The sequence below is a fragment of the Mesoplodon bidens genome (assembly GCF_964165515.1).
Source record: "Mesoplodon bidens genome assembly, chromosome: 5".
NCBI classification, from domain to species: Eukaryota; Metazoa; Chordata; class Mammalia; order Artiodactyla; family Ziphiidae; genus Mesoplodon; species Mesoplodon bidens.
In genome coordinates, this window is record NC_138161.1 from 101,287,238 (window position 1) to 101,308,459 (window position 21,222).

The 21,222-nt window shown below is 44.1% G+C and overlaps 1 protein-coding gene across 3 annotated transcripts in view; it reads left to right on the forward strand.

Moving 5' to 3' along the window:
- Nucleotides 1–18,806, forward strand: part of MAP3K13 (mitogen-activated protein kinase kinase kinase 13) — a 172,383-nt gene extending 153,577 nt beyond the window's left edge. The window contains exons 8-14 of one of the 3 annotated variants that reach the window (XM_081236061.1): nucleotides 2,013–2,122; nucleotides 3,106–3,222; nucleotides 3,912–4,049; nucleotides 8,146–8,932; nucleotides 11,399–11,469; nucleotides 14,191–14,488; nucleotides 15,335–17,327. In XM_081236061.1, the coding sequence (XP_081092187.1) occupies nucleotides 2,013–2,122; nucleotides 3,106–3,222; nucleotides 3,912–4,049; nucleotides 8,146–8,932; nucleotides 11,399–11,469; nucleotides 14,191–14,488; nucleotides 15,335–15,436 (1,623 nt within the window). In that variant the 3' untranslated portion in view covers nucleotides 15,437–17,327. Of the gene's footprint in view, nucleotides 1–2,012; nucleotides 2,123–3,105; nucleotides 3,223–3,911; nucleotides 4,050–8,145; nucleotides 8,933–11,398; nucleotides 11,470–14,190; nucleotides 14,489–15,334 lie in introns of all 3 variants that reach the window. The other 2 variants (XM_081236059.1, XM_081236060.1) reach the window with 2 other exon arrangements.
- Nucleotides 18,807–21,222: the final 2,416 nt, after the last annotated feature.

Below are 21,222 nucleotides of genomic sequence, written 5' to 3' on the forward strand. Positions count from 1 at the left end.
GAGAACAGCATTACCTGGGGCTCAGCCAAACCTGCATTTACTGCTTAGATACAGTCAAAGACTGTTACCAAACAGTGGACAGTGTGTTCTAGATCTCAGCTCTTTGATGACGTTGTCTGTCAGGTTTGATGCCCGAAAGTCAACTGACTAACAGAAATATCTCCCCAATGGTCACTCAACATATATATATGTGAAGATCTAATGTATTATAAACAGAGAAGTAGGATGACCACTTTCTAAATAATTGCAATATAATTTCCTCTATAAAAATAAATGAAGGACTTCCCTGGCGGTCCAGTGGTTGAGACTTTGCCTTCCAGTGCAGGGGATGTGGGTTCGATCCTTGGTTGGGGAGTAAGATCCCACATGCCTCGTGGCCAAAAAAACAAAATGTAAAACAGAAGCAATATTGTAGCAAATTCAATCAAGACTTTTTTAAAAAATGAGAAACAGCAAATTTGGGGAGAAATGTCTGTAACTTCACAACTACTTAAGCATAACTTCTTCCATGATCTAGAGAGGTCACTTTTAACATGAATCTAAAAGTAGGGCTTCCCTGGTGGCGCAGTGGTTGAGAATCTGCCTGCTAATGCAGGGGACACGGGTTCGAGCCCTGGTCTGGGAGGATCCCACATGCCACAGAGCAACTAGGCCCGTGAGCCACAACTACTGAGCCTGCGCGTCTGGAGCCTGTGCTCCGCAACAAGAGAGGCCGCGATAGTGAAAGGCCCGTGCACCGCGATGAAGAGTGGCCCCCGCTTGCCACAACTAGAGAAAGCCCTCGCACAGAAATGAAGACCCAACACGGGGAAAAATAAATAAATAAATAAATATTTAAAAGTAATAGAATAGCTCTAGAAGAAGATGATACAATTAGAAACATTTGGTTACATATCTAGCCTTCACTAGAAATTATTTTAGATAATCTCATTAGCTTCTTGGGATAGTAGTATGTACATAATTTGAGGAAGCGTCTCCTTTAGCTGCTTTTCCAGAAATGGTCTGTAGACGATATTCCTGCAGAGATGTTCCTACCTCCTAAAATTTAGATAAAATTGGTCTGAAATTCCATGCCCTATGGAAAGTCCAATGTCCTTTTTAATACTTCTGTGAATTCCTGGGAGATTTCTAATTTCATGGACACTTTGACTCTGTTTGCTTGGGCCCCCATTCCTGCCATCTTTTGGTTGTTCCTTTATCTTTTTCCTGTCTTTGACCTAAGCATGAAGTTCAGCACCTTTCCTTGATTTAAAAAAACAAAACAAAACAAATAAAAACACTCATCCAAAGTCAAGGTGAATGTCAGAGGCTTTACTAAAGGTTTAGGAAATTGGAAGAGGCTTACATTTTGAACAACTTAAATCACACATTAGATATCCAACCCTCTCCTAAAATTTTTGTCAGACTACTAAAATGTTTGGCCATGCTCTTTCTCCTCCTCCCCCTTCTCTCTTTTCTTTTCTTTCCCCCACCTCCAAATTCTCATATAATTCCCCATATTTTTATCCCCATCTCCTGCTGTTCATGCCCCTTGGATCTTCTATTCCAAATATTTTCTCAAGATATTTTCATAAACAAAGACTACGAGGAATTCTGGGCCAAATGTAAAGATGATCATATTGTCACTGACACATGCTTGTAGCATATGGTTATCAGAGCTGTTCTTTCTAGCCAGGCTCTCTCAGCCACCATCCTGACTTAAAATTGAGCTCTTTTGTTCCAGAGATGATGGCTAGCGTGCCAGCTGTGATGTTTCTTATGGCTAGTACTGAAAGAAAATTAGAAAAGACAGCACTGAGTACTGGACTAAATACAGAAAATGGGGTGAGGAGTGGGGTGGGGTGTGCAGATACACTAGCATGAGATATTTTGCTATCAAATAACATTTATTGAACATCTATAAGGCTCTTTAGTAGAAGCATACGGGGGGAAAATCTTGCACATGATCCTATGGTTATATCAGGGATTAAAACTCCTGGACTATTAACAAAATCTAATTTGTCCTTGCCTAGGCTGAATGGAGAGAAGAAGTAAAAAAACACTTTGAGAAGATCAAAAGTGAAGGAACTTGTATCCACCGATTAGATGAAGAACTGATTCGAAGGCGCAGAGAAGAGCTCAGGTCAGCTGATGTCTCCTACTTCACCTCTTCTCATTCCCAGGTCTTCAGATGTTAGCAGGAACCCTTGTTGTGAATCATTTCATTTTCTACACACCTTGCACTCCTGCTGGTTATTGTTATTCTCTTTAAAAGTTGGTCCTCCTTTATATCACTTTTTTATCGTCTCCCCCCCACCTCTGTTATCCTCCTTTATTATATCTCTGCAACAAAGATTCCTGGAGCAATGCTATTTGTTTATTCAGCCGCTGTCCTAGGTAACATGAAAGGTCAGAAGTTTATAAGATGTAGTCCCTGGCCTCAAGATGCTTTTAATCGGGCTTCCCTGGTGGTGCAGTGGTTGAGGGTCCGCCTGCCAGTGCAGGGGACGCGGGTTCGTGCCCCGGTCCGGGAAGATCCTACATGCCGCGGAGCAGCTGGGCCTGTGAGCCATGGCCACTGAGCCTGCGTGTCCGGAGCCTGTGCTCCGCAACAGGAGAGGCCACAACAGTAAGAGGCCCGCGTACTGGAAAAAAAAAAAAGATGCTTATAGTCTTATCAAGGGATAGAACACATGTTCTCAGATAACCACTAGATTAGACAGGATCTGTAGTGTCGATAAGTATAAATGAGTGATGAGTGATCGTGCTTTAACTGCATATTTCCCTTAACATATATTATACTGTATTCTTATTAAGATATTGCCAATACTGCATAGACAAAGGCTATAAATTATACATAAATTGCATTCAGTTTTATCTGTAGCCCTCCTGGCTATCCTATATGGCTGGATATGACCCTTAACAATCAACTAAGTGGAAAACTTGGATTTCCCATCTCCCACTCACTCTTGTCTGAGTCTTTGCATTGGACAAGGGAGTCTTAAATTTGGAGGGCCGTTGGGCAAATGCTTTTGAGATAAACCATCCTGTTCTTGTTTCATTAGAGCTGACCTTAGCTCTCCCTCACATTCATCAGCTTCACTGCTTCCGTGTTTTCTTTGATAGGCATGCTTTGGATATTCGTGAGCACTATGAAAGAAAACTTGAGCGGGCTAATAATTTATACATGGAGTTGAGTGCCATCATGCTGCAGCTAGAAATGCGGGAGAAGGAGCTAATCAAGTATGTATCCAGACCACTGTGTCCTGACTGATTTGGGTCTATCCATTGGCTAAAATGTACTACTCTTCCAGGTTGCTGCTACTCAGAACTGGCAGCTATTTTATTTGTCCACCCAGCATTCCTTAGGGCATGTGCCGGGCACAGGTCCCCGCCCCGGTGAGGCTTACAGCTGAGTGGAGTTGCCACAGAGCTGGTTCTAGGGGACTATGCGCTTGACAAGCCTTTGCAACTTCAACCTGCCGAATGGCTTAGGAAAGGGGTCCTCATTTCAAGAAGAGCTTGGTGTGGATGCATGGGAGCTTACTGCCCCCTGGGGAAGTAAGGCAGCTGCTGCAAGTGGTTCAGGGTATTCCTGAGAATGGTGAGAAACCCTGGGGTCCTGACGAAAACAGCAGCTGCTGAAAATAAGTAGGACTTCAGCCACTGCTTTGTGTCTCATGAGGCATGTTGGGGACAGGAAGGTTGGCCTCCAAGTCCTTCTGCGACCTGAAGAAAAAAATGAAGTCAGGTTAGTTTGAATTATTTTTTTTTTTTCCTTTTTAACCTGAAGAGCCTCCTTGCTATTCTTCAGATAGCCTTTATCTGTTAAGTGTGGCCAGAATCTCTGGGTGGAGTTAACCTGTGAAAACATTCTGCCCATCTTTTCTGTCTGCAGTGACTGAGACGTAGCTTTTTCTGTCATTCTTCAGGCGTGAGCAAGCAGTGGAGAAGAAGTATCCTGGGACCTACAAACGACATCCTGTCCGTCCAATAATCCACCCTAATGCCATGGAGAAACTCATGAAGAGGAAAGGTGTGCCTCACAGACCTGGCATGCAGGCCAAGCGGTGAGCACCTGTACTGACCTGATATTCAGATGAATGGGGAAACATGCCCCTAAAATACATGATCAGATGATGGTGGGTGTGGCCACACGGTACCACGTCGTCAGCGCACTTGCCTCTAGATATGGCCTAGGCAGGTGGGAGAGAGTGTGTCATGGACTCCAGGAATCTAGTTTTTACTGTCTGAGGCATTGATTTTTATTACCTTAGCATGGAATAGTGAAAAGAGAAATGAACTGGGGGCCAAACAGACCTGGATTCAAATCCTGGCTCTGCCTATTAGAAGCTGTGTGATTTGGATCATGTCACTTGACCACTCTCAACCCCATGGGTAAAACGGTGTAACTATAGTACGTGAGATTTCTTTTTCTTTTTTTGACCCCTGGTGCACAGAATTGAGTTCACCATAATTCTTGATTTATGCAACATTGGTCCATGCATGTCCCACTTTTATTTATTCATTTAGTTAGTTCTTTTTAATAATGTAATAAGCACCTGTAAATCCACCACCAAAACCAAAAGCAGGCACTTTGATAATTATCTGTGTCTAACTATATAGCTCCCCTCATCCCACTCCTGTGTGGAACTTTCATGAGGTGTAAATAAGACAACGTGTGAAATCACCTAGGAAATCATAGTTGCTCAAAAAAAAATGGGTTTTTTAATTGCTTTAAAAGATGCCCTTTCCCCTAATTATAACACATTTTCCTTATATTAGTTTAATTTTAGAATGCTCTTCCAGTCAGTTTTTATTACCAGACTCTGCTAGAGCCTCATTCCTCCCAAGGAATGGAGAGTTGACCCTATCCTAAATTAAAGCAAAAGAAGGAAATATCCCTTAACCTGGGTTGTAGACCCAGCAGTGAGCTAAATGCCGTAAGAATAAAGACAGTGAGAAAATGCAAACCAAGCATGTGTTTTAAGGCTTTCAGAACAGTCACCATTCCAGCACAGCATGACTAACGTAAATCTCAACTACTGAGGGATAACTACATGGATTAATTCCAGTTTTGCTTTTACTTACCATGCCTGACCATCTTCTGGTCAAGCTCTGAGAAGTTGTTTTCAGTTGGCACCTGGCAAAACCTTCCAGGAATCCCAGCACCTCTCTTCTTGTAGTGTACAAACGAGGCACAGACTTCACCTGCTGGCTCCTCCCTGCGGTCTTCAGACAGTTAAAACAAAGAGCACTTTGGGAGAAAATAGTACTGTTTAATTTTTCACAGTGTGAGCTTGTGTTTACTTTTATTTTGCCTGTGAGAAATGCATTTGAAAGAGTTTGACAGCACCAGTAGATGCTTAGTCAATGAGCTGAACTTGTCTGGAAAGGCAACCCGGAGTAGGTATTAGAGCTGCAGAGAGTTATGCTTTCAGTTGATTGCCCCTTGAAGGATTTATGTTTCAGATTACTTGGACAGTCCAGTGATTATGGAGTCAGAAGGCCAATGCTCACTGAGGCGATCGGAGAGGAGAAACCATCCACTATCCTTTAGCCTTGGTTTCTGTTTGTGTTTAGTTAGGGACTGAAAAGAGAGTCAGGAGTTCAGTGATGGATCCACCAAGCCCATCAGAAGTGAGTATAGTCTAATAAGATAATCTAAATACTTCATAATATGGAGAAGCTTGGAATGGAGGAAGAACTATTGCTTGGTGTCCAAAAACTTGGCTTCAAGTTGTGAGTTTTGCCATTTACTAGCTTTGTGAGAGACACAAGCCAGCTAACCTCTCTGATCCCTCAGTGCCCTCATCTGTAAAATGGATATTGTAATGGCAGGAAACTTGTGTTTTATATATTGTAAATTGCTTTGTCAACTGTGAAGTGCTGTCTCAGCGTTATTCTTTGATTTTTGCACGGCCAGGTTCAATACACACAGCCTTTACTTGACTTAGTGGCACTTTCACCATAGCTTTCTTTTAGATCCCGCCATAGCCAGTACTGTGTAAGTATTGATAGATGCCCTAACCGGGCCTTGGAGGGCTCTCTTTCCTCAGTAAAAAGCCCCAGGACCTCCTCGATCCAGATGCCTTCTGTGCCACAAGTTGGCCAGCTGACCACAAAGCTGTGAATCCGAGACAGGAAGATGCTGACAGCAGCATAGTACCCTACCCGCCTCATCATAAACCAATTATACCTGGAACTTCTGTGCTAAGACAAGCCTTTAACTGAACTTCTCCTGAAAGAGAAGAAAAACCCATCTCCTATTGCCTGACGCCTACTGATTTCCTATGAGGCTCTTCAAAAGGTAGTCCTTAGTTCAGCATCATCTGAGAGCGTGGCTGCTAAATGCAGGCTCTTAGGCCCCATCCCAGACCCATGCAGTCATTTCAACAAGCTCCCAAGTGATTTGTACGCACCTTCAAGCTGTATTCTGTCTGTCCAACAAGCCAGACTGTCAAGTAGGAGAGACTTCTTGTCTGGATTCTAATAATACTGAGCTGTGAGACCAGGAGCCACTTTGGCTGGATTTGGGGTTCTTCACCACATAGGATGAAAGCAGGACTGCATCTGTGGTTTCCTTACAAGGCCTGGGACCCCCTAGGGCCTGAACAGAGGTGTCTCTGAGGCCACTGCGGGGGTAAAGAGGACAAGGAGGGGGAGCCCCACGGGGAGGGGCTTCTGCTCTCCCTCCTCTCTTCAGCTGTTCTACTATATCTGGGTTTGGGTTTTTTAAGATATAATTGACATGTAACATTATATTAATTTCAGGTGTACAGCATAATGATTCAACATATGTGTATATTACAGAATGATCACCACAATAAGTTTGGTTAACATCTATCACCACACAGTTACAAATTTTTTTTCCTTGTGACGAGAACTTTTAAGATGTACTCTCTTAGCAAATTTCAAATATACAGTACAGTATTATTAACTGTAGTTACCATGCTGTACATTACATCCATGACTTATTTATATCATAATTGGAAGTTTGTACCTTTGACCTCCTTCACCTGTATCGCCCACCCCCTATTCCCACCCCCACCTCTGGCAGCCACTAATCTGTTCTCTTACTGTATCTATTTTATATATTGGGTTTCTCATAATTCATTTGAGTAAAGGATTCTGTCGTTTTTTAAAAAAAAAAAGAGTTTGGGCCCTCCAGCTCTGAAATCTCCAGCTGATTTGTGTCTGTCTGGTCCAAAAGAAGGGTGGGGCTACTCTTTGGGGGGAAGGAGGTAGCGATACTACCTGGCATCCTGGAGTCTCTGCCCTGAATCAGTTCTTCAGTTCAGAAATCATTTATTGGTTGCCTGTGTGCCTTGGTGTTGGTGTGTGTAAGGTTTACCTGCAGGCTCTGGGTTCCTCCTGCACGTGAGCCACGTGACTAGCCCAGTGGGCTGAGAGAGGCCCTCCTCCCTTTAGGGACACAGTAGAATACCAGGGTCGTTCCACATGAGCCCTTCTCTTACTGGCTCTATGCAACCTCCTGGGCTCTCTGTTACTTCCCCCTCCTCTACTGCCACCCCCTTCGGCCCCTTTCTGAAACATTTATTGAGTACCTATTGTGAGCAAGACTCCTTGCTAGTGTCCTCCACATGCAAAGGTGGATATGACTTAGTAGCAGCCCTCAAAGGGACCATGTCTAGACGAAACTCCCTGAATTTAGCCTCTTGTCTAATTAACTGAGGTTTCCTTCTCTGGTCCCCAACCTCTGTCCTTTGTGATCCCTTGTGGGATCCATCACCAGACAGATTTCTGATTGTAAGCAAACACCCATGCCTGTGCCTTGGCATATTGGCACCAAGCTGAGAGCTGATACTATGAGGAAGAGGTCAAGAAGCCTGTAGGGTAAAATTAGAATTTAAAGGAGATTGAGTACTCAGCTAGTGAAGTACAGAATAAAATCCAGAAGGAATAAAGGGAATCCTCTGTAAGTGGACATCAGGTTGTTTCTAGCTTTCTGCGATTTTAAACAATGCTTTAACATAACATCTTCCAACGTACATCTTTGTGCACATCCGTTATCTCCACTGGATAAATCCCTGTGTATGTAACTGCTGATTCAAAGATTTTGTGTATTTTAAGGCCTGGGATACATTTCCCCAAAGTTGAATGTGTCTTCATGTGTTTAAAACCAAACCTGTTCTTTTCTACCAGGCCAGATCTGTTGAGATCTGAAGGTATCCCCAGTGTGGAAGTGGCTCCCACTGCATCCCCTTTGTCCGGAAGTCCTAAAATGTCCACCTCCAGCAGCAAGAGCCGATATCGGAGCAAACCACGCCACCGCCGCGGGAGTAGCCGAGGCAGCCATAGTGACTTTGCGGCGATCTTAAAAAGCCAGCCAGCCCGGGAAAATTCACCCCATCCCACTTACCTGCACCAGGCTCAATCCGAATACCCTTCTCCGCATCACCATAGTCCTCTGCAGCAGCAACACCAGCAACCCCCTCCTGCCACGTCTCAGAGTCACCGTCCCAGACTCGATATGCACGGACAGGACGTTGCAACCTGCGCCAACAACCTGAGGTATTTTGGCCCCGCGGCGGCCCTGCGGAGCCCACTCAGCAGCCATGCTCAAAGACAGATGCCTGGCTCCAGCCCTGACCTCATCTCCACGGCCGTGGCAGCAGATTGCTGGAAAAGTTCTGAGCCCGACAAGGGCCAGGCTGGCCCCTGGGGCTGTTGTCAGGCTGACCCCTATGACCCCTGCCTCCAGCGCAGGCCAGAACAGCATGGGTCCTTAGACGTCCCCTCTGCCGAGCCCGTGGGGAGGAACCCCAACCTTTTCAAGCCACCAGCACACAATCCCCTCTCGGAAAATGCCCAAGGTTCTGAGAAAATGGAAGAAAAGGAATTCAGCGGCTGTGGGTCTGCATCATCCCTCAACACCTCTCATCACATCACCCCCCCAGCGCTACCTCGAAAAACAAGGCCCCTTCAGAAGGTAAGGTGTGATGACAGCCATGGTGTGTGTCACTGCCTTCAAGGAATGTCAGAGCCTGTCATATTCTATGCAGTATAAAACGTACATAAAAAATATGCATTTTGTAAAAGGATGAGATAACAAAAGCATAAATAGCAGTTTATTTACTTTTAATACTTTCCACACTGCCTAAGTGATGGACTAAGGAATACACTTTGGAAACTCCTGAATCAGGGGACTGATTCAAATGTAGATAATTTATCAATAGAAAAATAGCCATATGTTAGCAACGTGTCATCAAAATAGTTTGGAATCTGCTACTCTAGCCTAGTCCTAAGGGATGTAGCAAGAAGGAAGGCTCCCGTTCTAAAACATGTTTGGGAAACAGTATTCTCTGTCCCCTCTTGGAGCTTCCTAAGCTCACATTAACAAATCCTAGGCTTTGAGAAATCATGCAATAACCTTGTTTAATCCAGCACTTCCCTCACCTATTTGACCATATTGCCTTTTTAAAATAACATCTATTAATCCCCCATGGAACTAGCTTTCTTCACAGTATCGCCTTAATTAATAACCGTCATGATCCAGCCGGTTCTCAGTCACTGAAACCTGTTCCTCTCCTCCTCGCCCACTGGCTGCCTGTGGTTTATTAGCTGGGAGGCGGGCTACCTCTCCTACCTTGTGGGTAAGAGCCCAAACTTGGGAGTCAGACCTGAGTTCAAAGCCAGGCTCTTCCACTTATTACCTTTATGAACATCGGTTTCTAATCTATGAAATGGGGCTAATAGTGGACTCTGTCTCGTTGGTCGATGTGAAGATTAAAGGAGTTAATACACATAAAGCATTTAGAACAGGACCTGGCACGTAGCAACCTTCCAAAAATGTGAGCTCATCTTGCTAATGTGTTAAAAATAACACTATGTATGAAAAGTATTTAGCACAGAGAAAACACCCACTCAATTTTAACTATTGTTTCATATCATCATCGTTCATCAGAAGTTCAGTTGAAGGAATGAAAATGTCTAAAATGTAAATGAGTATGTTTTGGTCAACTAGGCATTTACTAGAAAAGAAGTTGAAGCTGAAGGCCACTGTCTCAGAACTATATTTCTTCCTCCACATACAGTGCTGCTATTGACTGAGGTTTCCCAGAAATAAATTGTGTTTCAGGTAGTGCAGTGGATTTGGCCTAAGTCAGTCTCTGCTCCTCTGACCCCTAAAGCCAATAACGTAATTTTTTGGTAAAAACTTTATTGAGATACAATTCACATACCACACAGTTCTCCCATTTAAAGTGTATAACTGAATTCTTTCTCTCAAGTTGTGCAGCCATCACCACAACTAATTTTAGAATATTTCCATCACCCCAAAAAGAAACCCTGCACCCTTTAGCAATCACCCCATTCCCCTGTCCCCTCCCAAGTAACATGTATCTCTGAACCATCCTGATGCCATTTTGAGGCATCTGTGGGTCTGCAGGCCACGGAACACACCCCTTCTACTTTTGGCCTCACTAAAACCACACTCCCACAGAGCAGTTCAACTTCTCTCTGCTGAGATACACTCCCAGGGGTCTTCTAGGGGGACGTGCTCATCTCCACAGTCAGGATAACTCCATCCCTGTCTTTCCTACTCAAAAAAGCACATCAGAATACAAATGGGTAAAAGTGATGGACTGTCAGAACTGACTTTAAAGGTAAGTTATCCTCAATTTTTGGTACAGTTATTTGGACCCACTTACCCATCTCACAAGGGATTGTAGTAATCCCATGCATTAATGACAGCTGATCTGAAGTGGGGCTGTTCCTATGCCCTGGAAGGGAAATGGAATCTTCCCTCACAGGGAAGATCATGTTCTCAGATGGGACACTTACCCACCCTTCCAGATCAACCACAGAGCCCCAGCAATGATGAGGCCTCAGATGTCCCAACCAGAGTTCTCTTATCTGTGCCCACATGCTGACTCAGTCGTGTGCTAAGCACCTACCTTGTATGCAGTGTTGTATTAATGGTGGAGGAGGAATACAGTACAACGAGATGGGGTCTGACCCTAAATAATGTATGTCTTAGTAGTAGAGATGATGTAAGCAAGATAACTATAATATTAGTGAAAAGGTGATTGGTACATAAAAGGGGAAAAAAGTAGTTGTTGGGCTTTGAAGAACTGAAAGATCACCTCTTATTGGAGTCTCTGTATCAGAACCTAGAACCACAAGTGACAATGGTTACAAGAGACCACCCCAAAATCCAAGACCTCTTCTCCGGTTTCCCCTCTTCAAGTTCAGGGCCTTTCATCATGGACACCCAGGGAAAGTTGCTAAATGAATGAAGAGATATATGTTTAAAAATGACAGCAAGCTACCACTCAATGCCTTTGATGAAAATTAAATCTTTTACAGGGACTGTGTGCGTGTGTGTGTGTGTGTGTGTGTGTGTAAGAGAGAGAGAGAAAGAGAAATAAGACTCTTCCCTCCTTGTTCTCCTCAGAGTGGAGATGACTCCTCTGAAGAGGAAGAAGGGGAAGTAGATAGTGAAGTTGAATTTCCACGAAGACAGAGGTAAAACCAATAAACAAATGTGATTGCCTTCAGTGCAATCAGGGAAAATCCTGAGTTTGCCCTCTGGTTCGATCACAGGCCGCTTTCTAACAGCCAGCTTATAGGGAAGTTGGAACCTACCATTGCCCATTTTGGCAGCTGGCTATGCAGAGCAGATTCTAGTTTACCCAAATTCACTAGATAGGAACTGCAAGATGGGGAAAATAAATATGGATTCAAGGTTATAATTGACAATATAGTGGGCAGTTTATGAGAGATGGCTGTGCTGTTTTATGGGTAATTTTACTGATTTCTAGTGTACCTCCCTATATTAGTCTGCTCAGGCTGCCATAACAAAATACTACAGACTGGGTGGCTTAAACAATGGAAATTTACTTCTCCCACTTCTGGAGGCTGGGAAGTCCAAGTCCAAGGTTCCTGGTGAGAACTCTCTTCCTGGCTTACAGACAGCAGCCTTCTTGCTGTGTCCTCACATGGTGGGGGAGAGAGAGAGAGATCTTCATCTTATAAGGCCACAGTCCTGTCAGATTAGGGCCCCACCCATATGATGTCATTTAACCTTAATTACCTCTTAAAGACCCTCTCTCCAGATTCAGTCACATTGTAGGTAAGGCTTCAACATATGAATTTTGGGAGGATGCAATTAAATCCACAGCACTCTCCATGCCTTGGATTTTATACCTCAAATTAAGTATAATAAAATGAGTCGAGTCCTCCTTCAACCCATCCTTTGAAATAGCTTCCTGCCTAGCCAGCAATAATAACTTTGCTTATAGGACTAAAGAAGGACCACACCCCTCATTTCTAGAATTAAGAGCTGCCCTTTTGTAGAAGTATGGAAGGTAGTTTTCCTCCCAGGAGGCCTTTTCTGCTACTAGGCATCTGTTTTTGAAGAGGAAGCCATTAAGAATCCCCCAGGAAGGTTTGTGTACCTACCCAGAACCAGGAATTTCCTAAAACCAAGGGACTTCTAGTACTTTGGTAAATTGTACTCTGGGTCCCTATGCTGTACACAAAATTGAAATCTGTTCTCATCCCCTGAGCTATTCCTACCACATTGCCATTGCTGTCTTGTTGTTTCCTTGGACGCTGTGTTTTCTCCTATGCAGGGACATTGAGCCCGAATAAAATGTCTTTTCATCCTCTGACCTCATTCTACAGGCATCACAATTATGTTACTTCCAGCTTTTGTTCCTATGACCACCATTAATTCAGCCCACCTGATGGCTTCCCACCTTTCTTTCTTGCTATGATGCAAAATTTTGGTTTTACCTCACGGTTTTGCTTTTAATATTATAACATTCTTCTCTCTGTCTCCCTTCTGCATTACCAGACTTTCTTTCTTTCTCTCTTTCTCTCTTCGTTGGATCTTCATTGCTGCACGTGGGCTTTCTCTAGTTGCGGTGCGCAGGCTTCTCATTGCAGTGGCTTGTTGCGGAACACAGGCTCTAGGCGCGCAGGCTCAGTAGTTGTGGTGCATGGGCTTAGTTGCTCCGCGGCATGTGGGATCTTCCCGGACCAGGGCTCAAACCCGTGTCCCCTGCATTGGCAGGCGGATTCTCAACCACTGCACCACCAGGGAAGCCCCTGGATTACCAGCCTTGAGAAGGTGTGAATCCTACTTTAACTTCCATTTCCCACATGGGCTTCCTCCATCTGGCCTCTTTTCATGTGTCCTTGATGCCACCCCTGCCCCCAGCCCATCACCTGGCCTGCCCATCAACCAAACTCAGATCATATGCCATCAAAATCCCTTTGTACTAAGAAATACAGAAAGATCAGACAATGACAGAGGGAAAGGGCAGTCTTCTTTTTTCTTATTTGTTTTGTTTGTTAAGTCAGCGTAAGCTAACAGTATTCTTATTTACTAGGCTTCTTGCAAACAATGGAAAAGAAATGAGGAACTTTTGTAAATCCCCTCCCCCCACCCCAGGAGCTTTGCCTCATCAGAGCTAAACCCAGATGTTACCTGGAATGAGCCAGCAACTGGCTGGGCAGCGCCCACAGCCACAGAGTGAATGTTCCTTCCAAGCACATTTCTGTTGGGGGTCGGCCTTCTGGGCCACTCTGCCCCATGAGAAATGCCCCACCATGCCCAGGCAGGTAGAGATGGACATGGCGGCATGTGAGCAGACCTGGCCCGAGCCCAGCTCTGCTGTGTGGCCTTGAACAAGTCACTTCCCTTCTCTGCCTCCAGTTTTCTGCTCTGGGACAGGAGTCAGACCAGAGACTCTCCAAAGTCTCTTTCACCCTTGAGAACCTAGGTGGTTGATTCTCTGTGTATAAGAAGCATACTCTCAATGTGAACATTTCCATACCACACAGGTGTACACAGTGTCATTAGACCAGCTGATTTTCTCAAAGACCAGCGGTAGCCATCAGTTTTGGAGCGTTGTGTGGAGCCACATAAACATATAAAACAAACAAAGCTCAGATTTCTCTCTCTGTTGCTTTAAACAGTTTCTACCTTTTGGGATTTGACTCTCCCTCAGGGGCAGGAAAAATAACTAGATCACCTCCCACCAAGGCTGCGACTGACAGACAAGGAAAGGAAAGTAAGGACTTCCCTGGCGATCCAGTGGTTAAGATTCCACGCTTCCACTGCAGGGGGCGTGGGTTCGATCCCTGGTCAGGGAACTAAGATCCCGGGGCATGCCAAAAAAAAAAAAAGGAAAGTAGCCGTTCCCGGGACTAAGTTCCTCTGGTTCTTTGTGGTTCTAGGCCCCATCGCTGTATCAGCAGCTGCCAGTCGTATTCAACCTTTAGCTCTGAGAATTTCTCTGTGTCTGACGGAGAGGAAGGAAATACCAGTGACCACTCAAACAGCCCTGAGGAGTTAGTGGATAAACTTGAAGACCGCCTGGCAGAGAAGCTAGATGACCTGCTGTCCCAGACGCCAGAGATCCCCATTGAGATATCCTCGCATTCAGACGGGCTGTCTGACAAGGAGTGTGCTGTGCGCCGTGTGAAGACGCAGATGTCTCTGGGCAAGCTGTGTACGGAGGACCGCGGCTATGAGGTGGGGGCTTCTCCTCCCTTCTCCTCTCATCACTCTTCCCTTCCTGGAGCTCTTTGGGTTAGAATATGCTCAAGTCCCTAGGGCCTTTACAATCATCGTGTAGTATATAAGATAAAACAACTGCCTCCATGAAGTCAGTAGAAGTACAGAGATAACAGAGCCCCCCAAAATGGGGGAAGTTCTTCCAAAGGAAGCACAAACACGGAACTGCTGAGGAACCCTTCATTCCAAGATTTCACTCAAGCATCACTTCCGACCCCATCTCCCAACCTGGTTAAGCGTGTGAGCCTCCCTCCTCTGTGTCCCCACCAGCCCCTACATGCTATCAAAGCACATGTAACACTTTAGTTCACAGACTGTACTGCCTTCTGAGAGGCACAATAGCATAGTGGTTGGAAGTGTAGACCCTGAAATCTGACCGCCTAGATGCAAATCTCAGCCTTTCCACTAACTCACTGTGTGACGTTGGGTAAGCCACTTAACCTCGCTGTAGGTCAATTCCCTTATCTGTAAAATGGGTATGCTAACAGCCTCTATTTCATAGGGTTGTTGTGAGGATTGAGTGGATTAATAGATGTTAAAGCACTTACAGCAGTGCCTGGAATGTAGTAAACAATATATGTAGGGCTTTGGGGGCACTGTTATCACTGTCCTCACCTTCGTCATAATTGCCATCATCATCTTTATATGTCTTCTTTCTCCGTAAACCCCACAAGGACAGGACCTGATCTCCTTTATCTTAGCGAACAACCCAGCACAGCGCCTGTCACGTGAGAGGTGCTCAAAATATGTTTACTGAGTGATTGCAGAAAGGAATTAAGGTCTTATGTTGTCTTGACTTTGCAGAATCCTATGCAGTTTGAAGAATCGGACTGTGACTCTTCAGATGGGGAGCGTTCTGATGCCACAGTTAGGACCAATAAACACTACAGCTCTGCTACTTGGTAATGAAAGAATACCTACCCTGAAGATCTCATGACTATACTGGCATTTCACATCCATCCCACCCCCAGACTCTTCCCACTCTCTCCCTGCTTTTTTGTCTGGGAAGAGAGCTGCCCCATCTTTTTCACCCCTAGACATGAGCTGCAATAACAGGAACATGAGACTTCACAAATCTCTGGAAAAAAATATCCAAATGAAATTAAGTCTCACTGAACATTTCAATCAAGAATGGCAGGGATCTATTTTATTGAATATTCTAGCTACTGTAACACTGATATTTATTTTTGTTTGACATTTTAACACTTTGTACTGTAAAGAGTGAACTATATATGATAGAGAGAAAGACAATAATTTCTTGCAAAAAAAAGAGAGAGAAAGAAAGGAGGAAAGAACAGAAGTGGAATTCAGGAGCAACATCCTTGGGAATCTGTGGAGCCAGGAGGTATTACTGCTGCTTGAACAGGGGACCAGTTCCTCTGGCCATAAGTGACTGAAGAAGAGCCAGAGCAAGACATACTGAACATTTTAGAAAACAAAAACAGCAAAAGAAAAGCAATTCCAGGTAACCTGTGAACAGACCACATTAAATTCACCCAGCTTGTCCAGATGGGTGATGGAAAGACCTAGACAATTTTGGAGACCAGAGACTTGCACCCAAGGCCTTTGAGGGCATGTGCTTCCTCTAGGAGGAAAAAGAAAACTGCGCATGTCAAAGCTGATCTCATTTTTAAAATGCTGAGCAGCGTTGGTAGTGAGACTTACAGACAGTGTCCAACCTTGTCCTTGAAAAATTTTCTGCTTTTTATGCTGTCAATGTCACTACCTTGGCAAATGCATTACCTTGACCAATGTGTTGATTTTTCAGACTCAAGTGCCAGTTTTCTGCGACCTATTTCCTTTCCACCTGTTGGCCGCTTCTTTTAGGGAAAAAGGGGGCAGGGGAGGGAGAGCCTGAGGAGGAGAGAAGGAGAAGACAAAAAGAGAATGTCCAACAGTGTTGGAAAAGCAAATGTGGAATTTGTAAAAGGATGTTCTCAGAATGTCTCAGTTCAACTACGTGCAGAAGATGGGATCACCCAGCCCTGGAACCAGGTTGCTTGTCTACTAGAGTTTTATTGATTTAAACAGAACAGTCCTTGAAGACAGCTAGGAGGTGTGTCAGTCTTCCCGACATCCAATCCCAAACCATCCCCCATGTTTTTATTTGTTAACTCATTCTATCCCAGAAGCTGTAGTGACTGGCTACCACTATCAGAATAAAGGCAAAATAAACAACTTGCAAAGGGCAACCCCTCCCCTATCACGATAGCATTTTTGTTAAATGCTACTTGTAACATGTATTTGGATCAGTGTAGTTTTGAATAATTGGATTTGGAAATTCATAGAAAGCACAACTGATGCTAAGCAGAGATTGGAAAAATATTGTCCAAGGCATGAGGTCCTTCCTGTCTCTAGGGTCATGGGCTCTGAGAAACATCCCAAGGTACCTCATGGTGCCTTGGCTTTAAGGAAATTTTTATCTAGAATTTTATATAAAAACAGATGTTGGCCTAGTTCCTGTCTCTGTCTCCAAAATCCGTTAATGCCAAACAACCTCGAAGCTCAAGACCTGGAGAGTGTGGCTAGGCGCTCTGATATTGCATCGGACTGGACTTCAGGAAGGACTGACATACACAGGTATTAAACCATTTCCAGTGCAAATGAAAACATCACCCTCCTCTGGGTGTCACTGATTGCATCGGCCAAAAAGGAAAAGCAGGAGGGAATATAGAGCAGTTCCTTTTGCTTGTTTTGATCCCTCCATTTGTTTACACTTTATGTTGAGACATTGATTTAAAATTTAGTGTCTGTAATTTATAGCTCTTAGGTAGGCTGAAGGAAAATATTTAACTTATACAGAGAGCAGTATTGTTTCATTAAATTATTCCATTTTGTATAAATTCTGTAGCTGGACTACATGAAAGATCTTAAGTTATGGTATTATTATCATTGTTATTTTATTTTATAATTATCTTTCTCATTTTCTGTCGATCAGAAAGTGTGGTTTATGGTGTAGCACAATGATTGTGTTTATTGCTAACCATGAATTATGATGGATTTTTATGAAGGAATGAAAATGGAACTGCCATTTGGGAGCTCCCTGGTATTTGTCTTAGCTGTATTCCCTCATTTTCTGTGTACAACAACAATCATCTGAGGATGCGTGTACCGCCCTGAGGTCCAGTGGATACGTTGTGATTTTGACTTGATCGCAAAAGCTCCTAGGTGGGCATCAGGTGACTGAGTGGTGGACAAAGAGTTCAAAAGCTGTACATTTTCTCGAGTTTCTTAAGAAATAAAATCATGGGACTACATTAGAAGCACAAACAGAATTATTTAATGCCCTGAGAGGAACAGGCCTACAGGGAATCTGCATGGGGCCTGTGGGGTAGATAGTTTCAAGAACTGGCAGCATAGTTTGTAATCTCCTTCCTAATAAATCCCATAAAACCGACATTTTTCTCCTAGTTGGGAGACTATAAAAAGGAAATAAGGAGATGGCATGACGAAAAAATGCCTAACTGTGATGTCATCCCATAGCAAGACAAGAGAAGTTCTAGAATGAGGCTTAGTCTCTTAGTCACAGAGCTGGAAAAGTACCTTGAAAGCCCATATTTTTCATCCTCTGACTTCAGACCACACCATACTGTGAATCTCTCTGGTTCATTACTTCTGACAGACAGAGAGGCTACAACTCTGTGTCCTCTTTATTTATTTATTTATTTTGATGTGGACCATTTATAAAGCCTTTATTGAATTTGTTACAATATTGCTTCTGTTCTATGTCTTGGTTTTTTGGCCACGAAGTATGTGGGATCTTAGGTCCCCAACCAGGGATCAAACCCGCATCCCCTGCATTGGAAGGTGAAGTCTTAACCACTGGACCGCCAGGAAGTCCCTCTGTGTCCTCTTTCTGTCCAACATAAAACACTGACCCTTCAGCGTGTCCAGGTCTTGCCCACCTGTCGTGGCCAAAGAGGAACATGAAGCTTAACGTGTCTTAACCCTTTCAGTGATGGTCTTCCTGGAAAACCCACCCCAATACCTCATAATTTTGATAACTTTTTTGAATTCCCATCTTGACTGTCTGTCATGGTAATGCCATATACCTGTCTGGATTGACTGTTATGAGCAAGTTAGCATAGCAGACAGTATTGAATCTTCAAGTCATTCACTCTATTGTCAAGAGTTGAATAGGGCTTCCCTGGTGGTGCAGTGCTTGAGAGTCCGCCTGCCAATGCAGGGGACACAGGTTTGAGCCCTGGTCAGGGAAGATCCCACATGTCATGGAGCAACTAAGCCCGTGCGCCACAACTACTGAGCCTGCGCTCTAGAGCCCGCGAGCCACAACTACTGAGCCCATAAGCCACAACTACTGAAGCCTGCATGCCTAGAGCCTGAGCTCCACAACAAGAGAAGCCACCGCAGTGAGAAGCCCGCACACCACAACGAAGAGTAGTCCCCGCTTGCCGCAACTAGAGAAAGCCCGCACGCAGCAACAAAGACCCAACGCAGCCAAAAATAAATAAATAAATTTATTTTTAAAAAAATAGTTGAATAAAGTTCCACATTGAACATTTTACTTATTTTTTAGTAGAAGTGACTAGAGGCTTCAGAGAACAGTGTCTTTAGGTTAAAAGAGAAATGCCTTCTGTATCCCAGGCTACCCTTCACTGCCTGCCTTGAAATAACCAGCACAATTTTGAATTAGTGTGTGTTTCTTTGAGAACAACTCCACAGTCATATGAAGAGTAGAACGAAGAGCTCGGGGAATTTAAGAGCTAATTCTTCAGTCTGACAACTGGGTGGCAGTGCTTTAAGGAACTCACAGGACTATGATTTCAAGCTTCATTGTTGATCAAAAGTTTAACCCCCTTGAAGTGAATTCCACGTTCATTTAGCATCTGGCTTTGACTGACTGCAAGATAATGAGTTTTTATTTGTTTTGCAGATGGGCATTTGGTTCTGATTCCTATCTATTTCTAGATCATGTCCTCTGAATAACAATTCCTCTTAAAATTGCTTGGCAGAGGGACTGAGAAGCCTGCATCCTCCTTTGAAGTTATAATAGACCTTACCACCACTAAAGTTTGGACCTGTTGGCGAGATTGTGGGGAGCACCTACCTAGGGAGGTGAAGGTGTTAACTGTGTTGTATGATGGTTTGGTATGACCAACTTGAAGTTCACATATTTTAAAACTTTAGTATCAACAAATCCATCCTTCTAGAATTAAGGATATTTTAGTAGGATTTAATAAGTACACTGGACTTCCACTTCAGGGCCTCATTGTACTAAATTTTCCTCTTACCCTAAGTAATAATAGATTTGATGGTTTGGGGTTTTCCTGGTACAAACCCAATTTTAAACGCCCTCTCCCACTGTGGAGCATTGACGTTTTTCCAGTGTGAATGCATTCTTATCGATCAAAAGATTTACCCTTTTTTTCCATGCCCTTTTGTCTCAATCTGCCCCCCTTCCTTAAAATGTTTCTACTTGAACTTCCTGTGACTGAATTCTACAAATTCCAAGGAATTCCTACCCTGCTCTGCAGTATAGTGCGTTATGTTGTATTTTGTTTTTCTACCAAGCCAGAAACCAAAATACCACCTCATACCACCATCTACCATCTCCACCCTCGATACCCAAGACCATGTTATTTATTGACCACCATATTCTTTCCTACTGAGCCTGGACATGGCCTCAGAATCTCTCACAACACAGCATCTGGAGCCATAATTAGCACTCGATTGGAATTGGTGTGCAAGGGGAGATCTGTTTGCTGTCCCAGCTCTAACCTCATAATTAATTTCCTAAGGTGGTTTGAGATCTTGAGTTAGCCCTGATGGGAGAATGACAGGATATACCAGTGTACTCCTTATAGATCCCACCCTACGGCTATCAGGGGGCAGCACCAATGACAGGAAAAAGGCCACGTGCCTCCACCCACTGCCCTTTTGGAGTATGATTCCAATTGTATATTGAATTCCAAAATGTCTCTTCATTTACATCATCTCATTGTTAAATGAGCATGTTCCTCCACCACCTTCTATAAACAGAAAGTTAATACAAGTCCCAGTTACTTGCTTCTTCCTTAGACTCTGAGACTGATGTACCAAAACAACGTGACATTCTTTTCAAGACTTTGACTTGTACTGTCAGTATGAATTTAGTGCCTTTCTAGGCAGCAAGAGTTTTCTTCATTGCTGATTTCATAGAATAAATGTCCTAATATACTCACATCGCCAATGTTAGCAGCCTCACAGACTAGCACATAAGAATCACATTAGTCTGCTTGTTTGCATGTTACAGCCAGTACTGCAAGCACCTATTCAAACTGGAATGAACTAGACTGCCAAGTGGAGGACCCCTGTGGAGCCTGGAACACTTCTCAGGGACAGGTGGCAGAAGAGGGGAGCTCTGAAATCACTGTTCTGAGAAATAGGGTAACCCCAAAAGGGTTAGGTTAAGGCTTTTGTTAACTGTCATGTAACCAGGGCATGCTGGCAGGATTTCACACAGAGCCAAGCCCCCAAGCAGATGGTAAGGCCACTGTAAGAAAACTTCCGGCCAAATCCCAGGCCTACTCTCTAGAGCCACTTCACAGCACTCAGGGGCACACTGGCTCCTGGCCCCAGGCTGCTGCCCAGTGACCAGACATACAGGGTCCTCCCATGGTTGCAGGCCAGAGGGAACCCCACCAGAAGGTGCAGGCTAATAGGAAGATGTCCCTTATTGACCGCATCGCCTG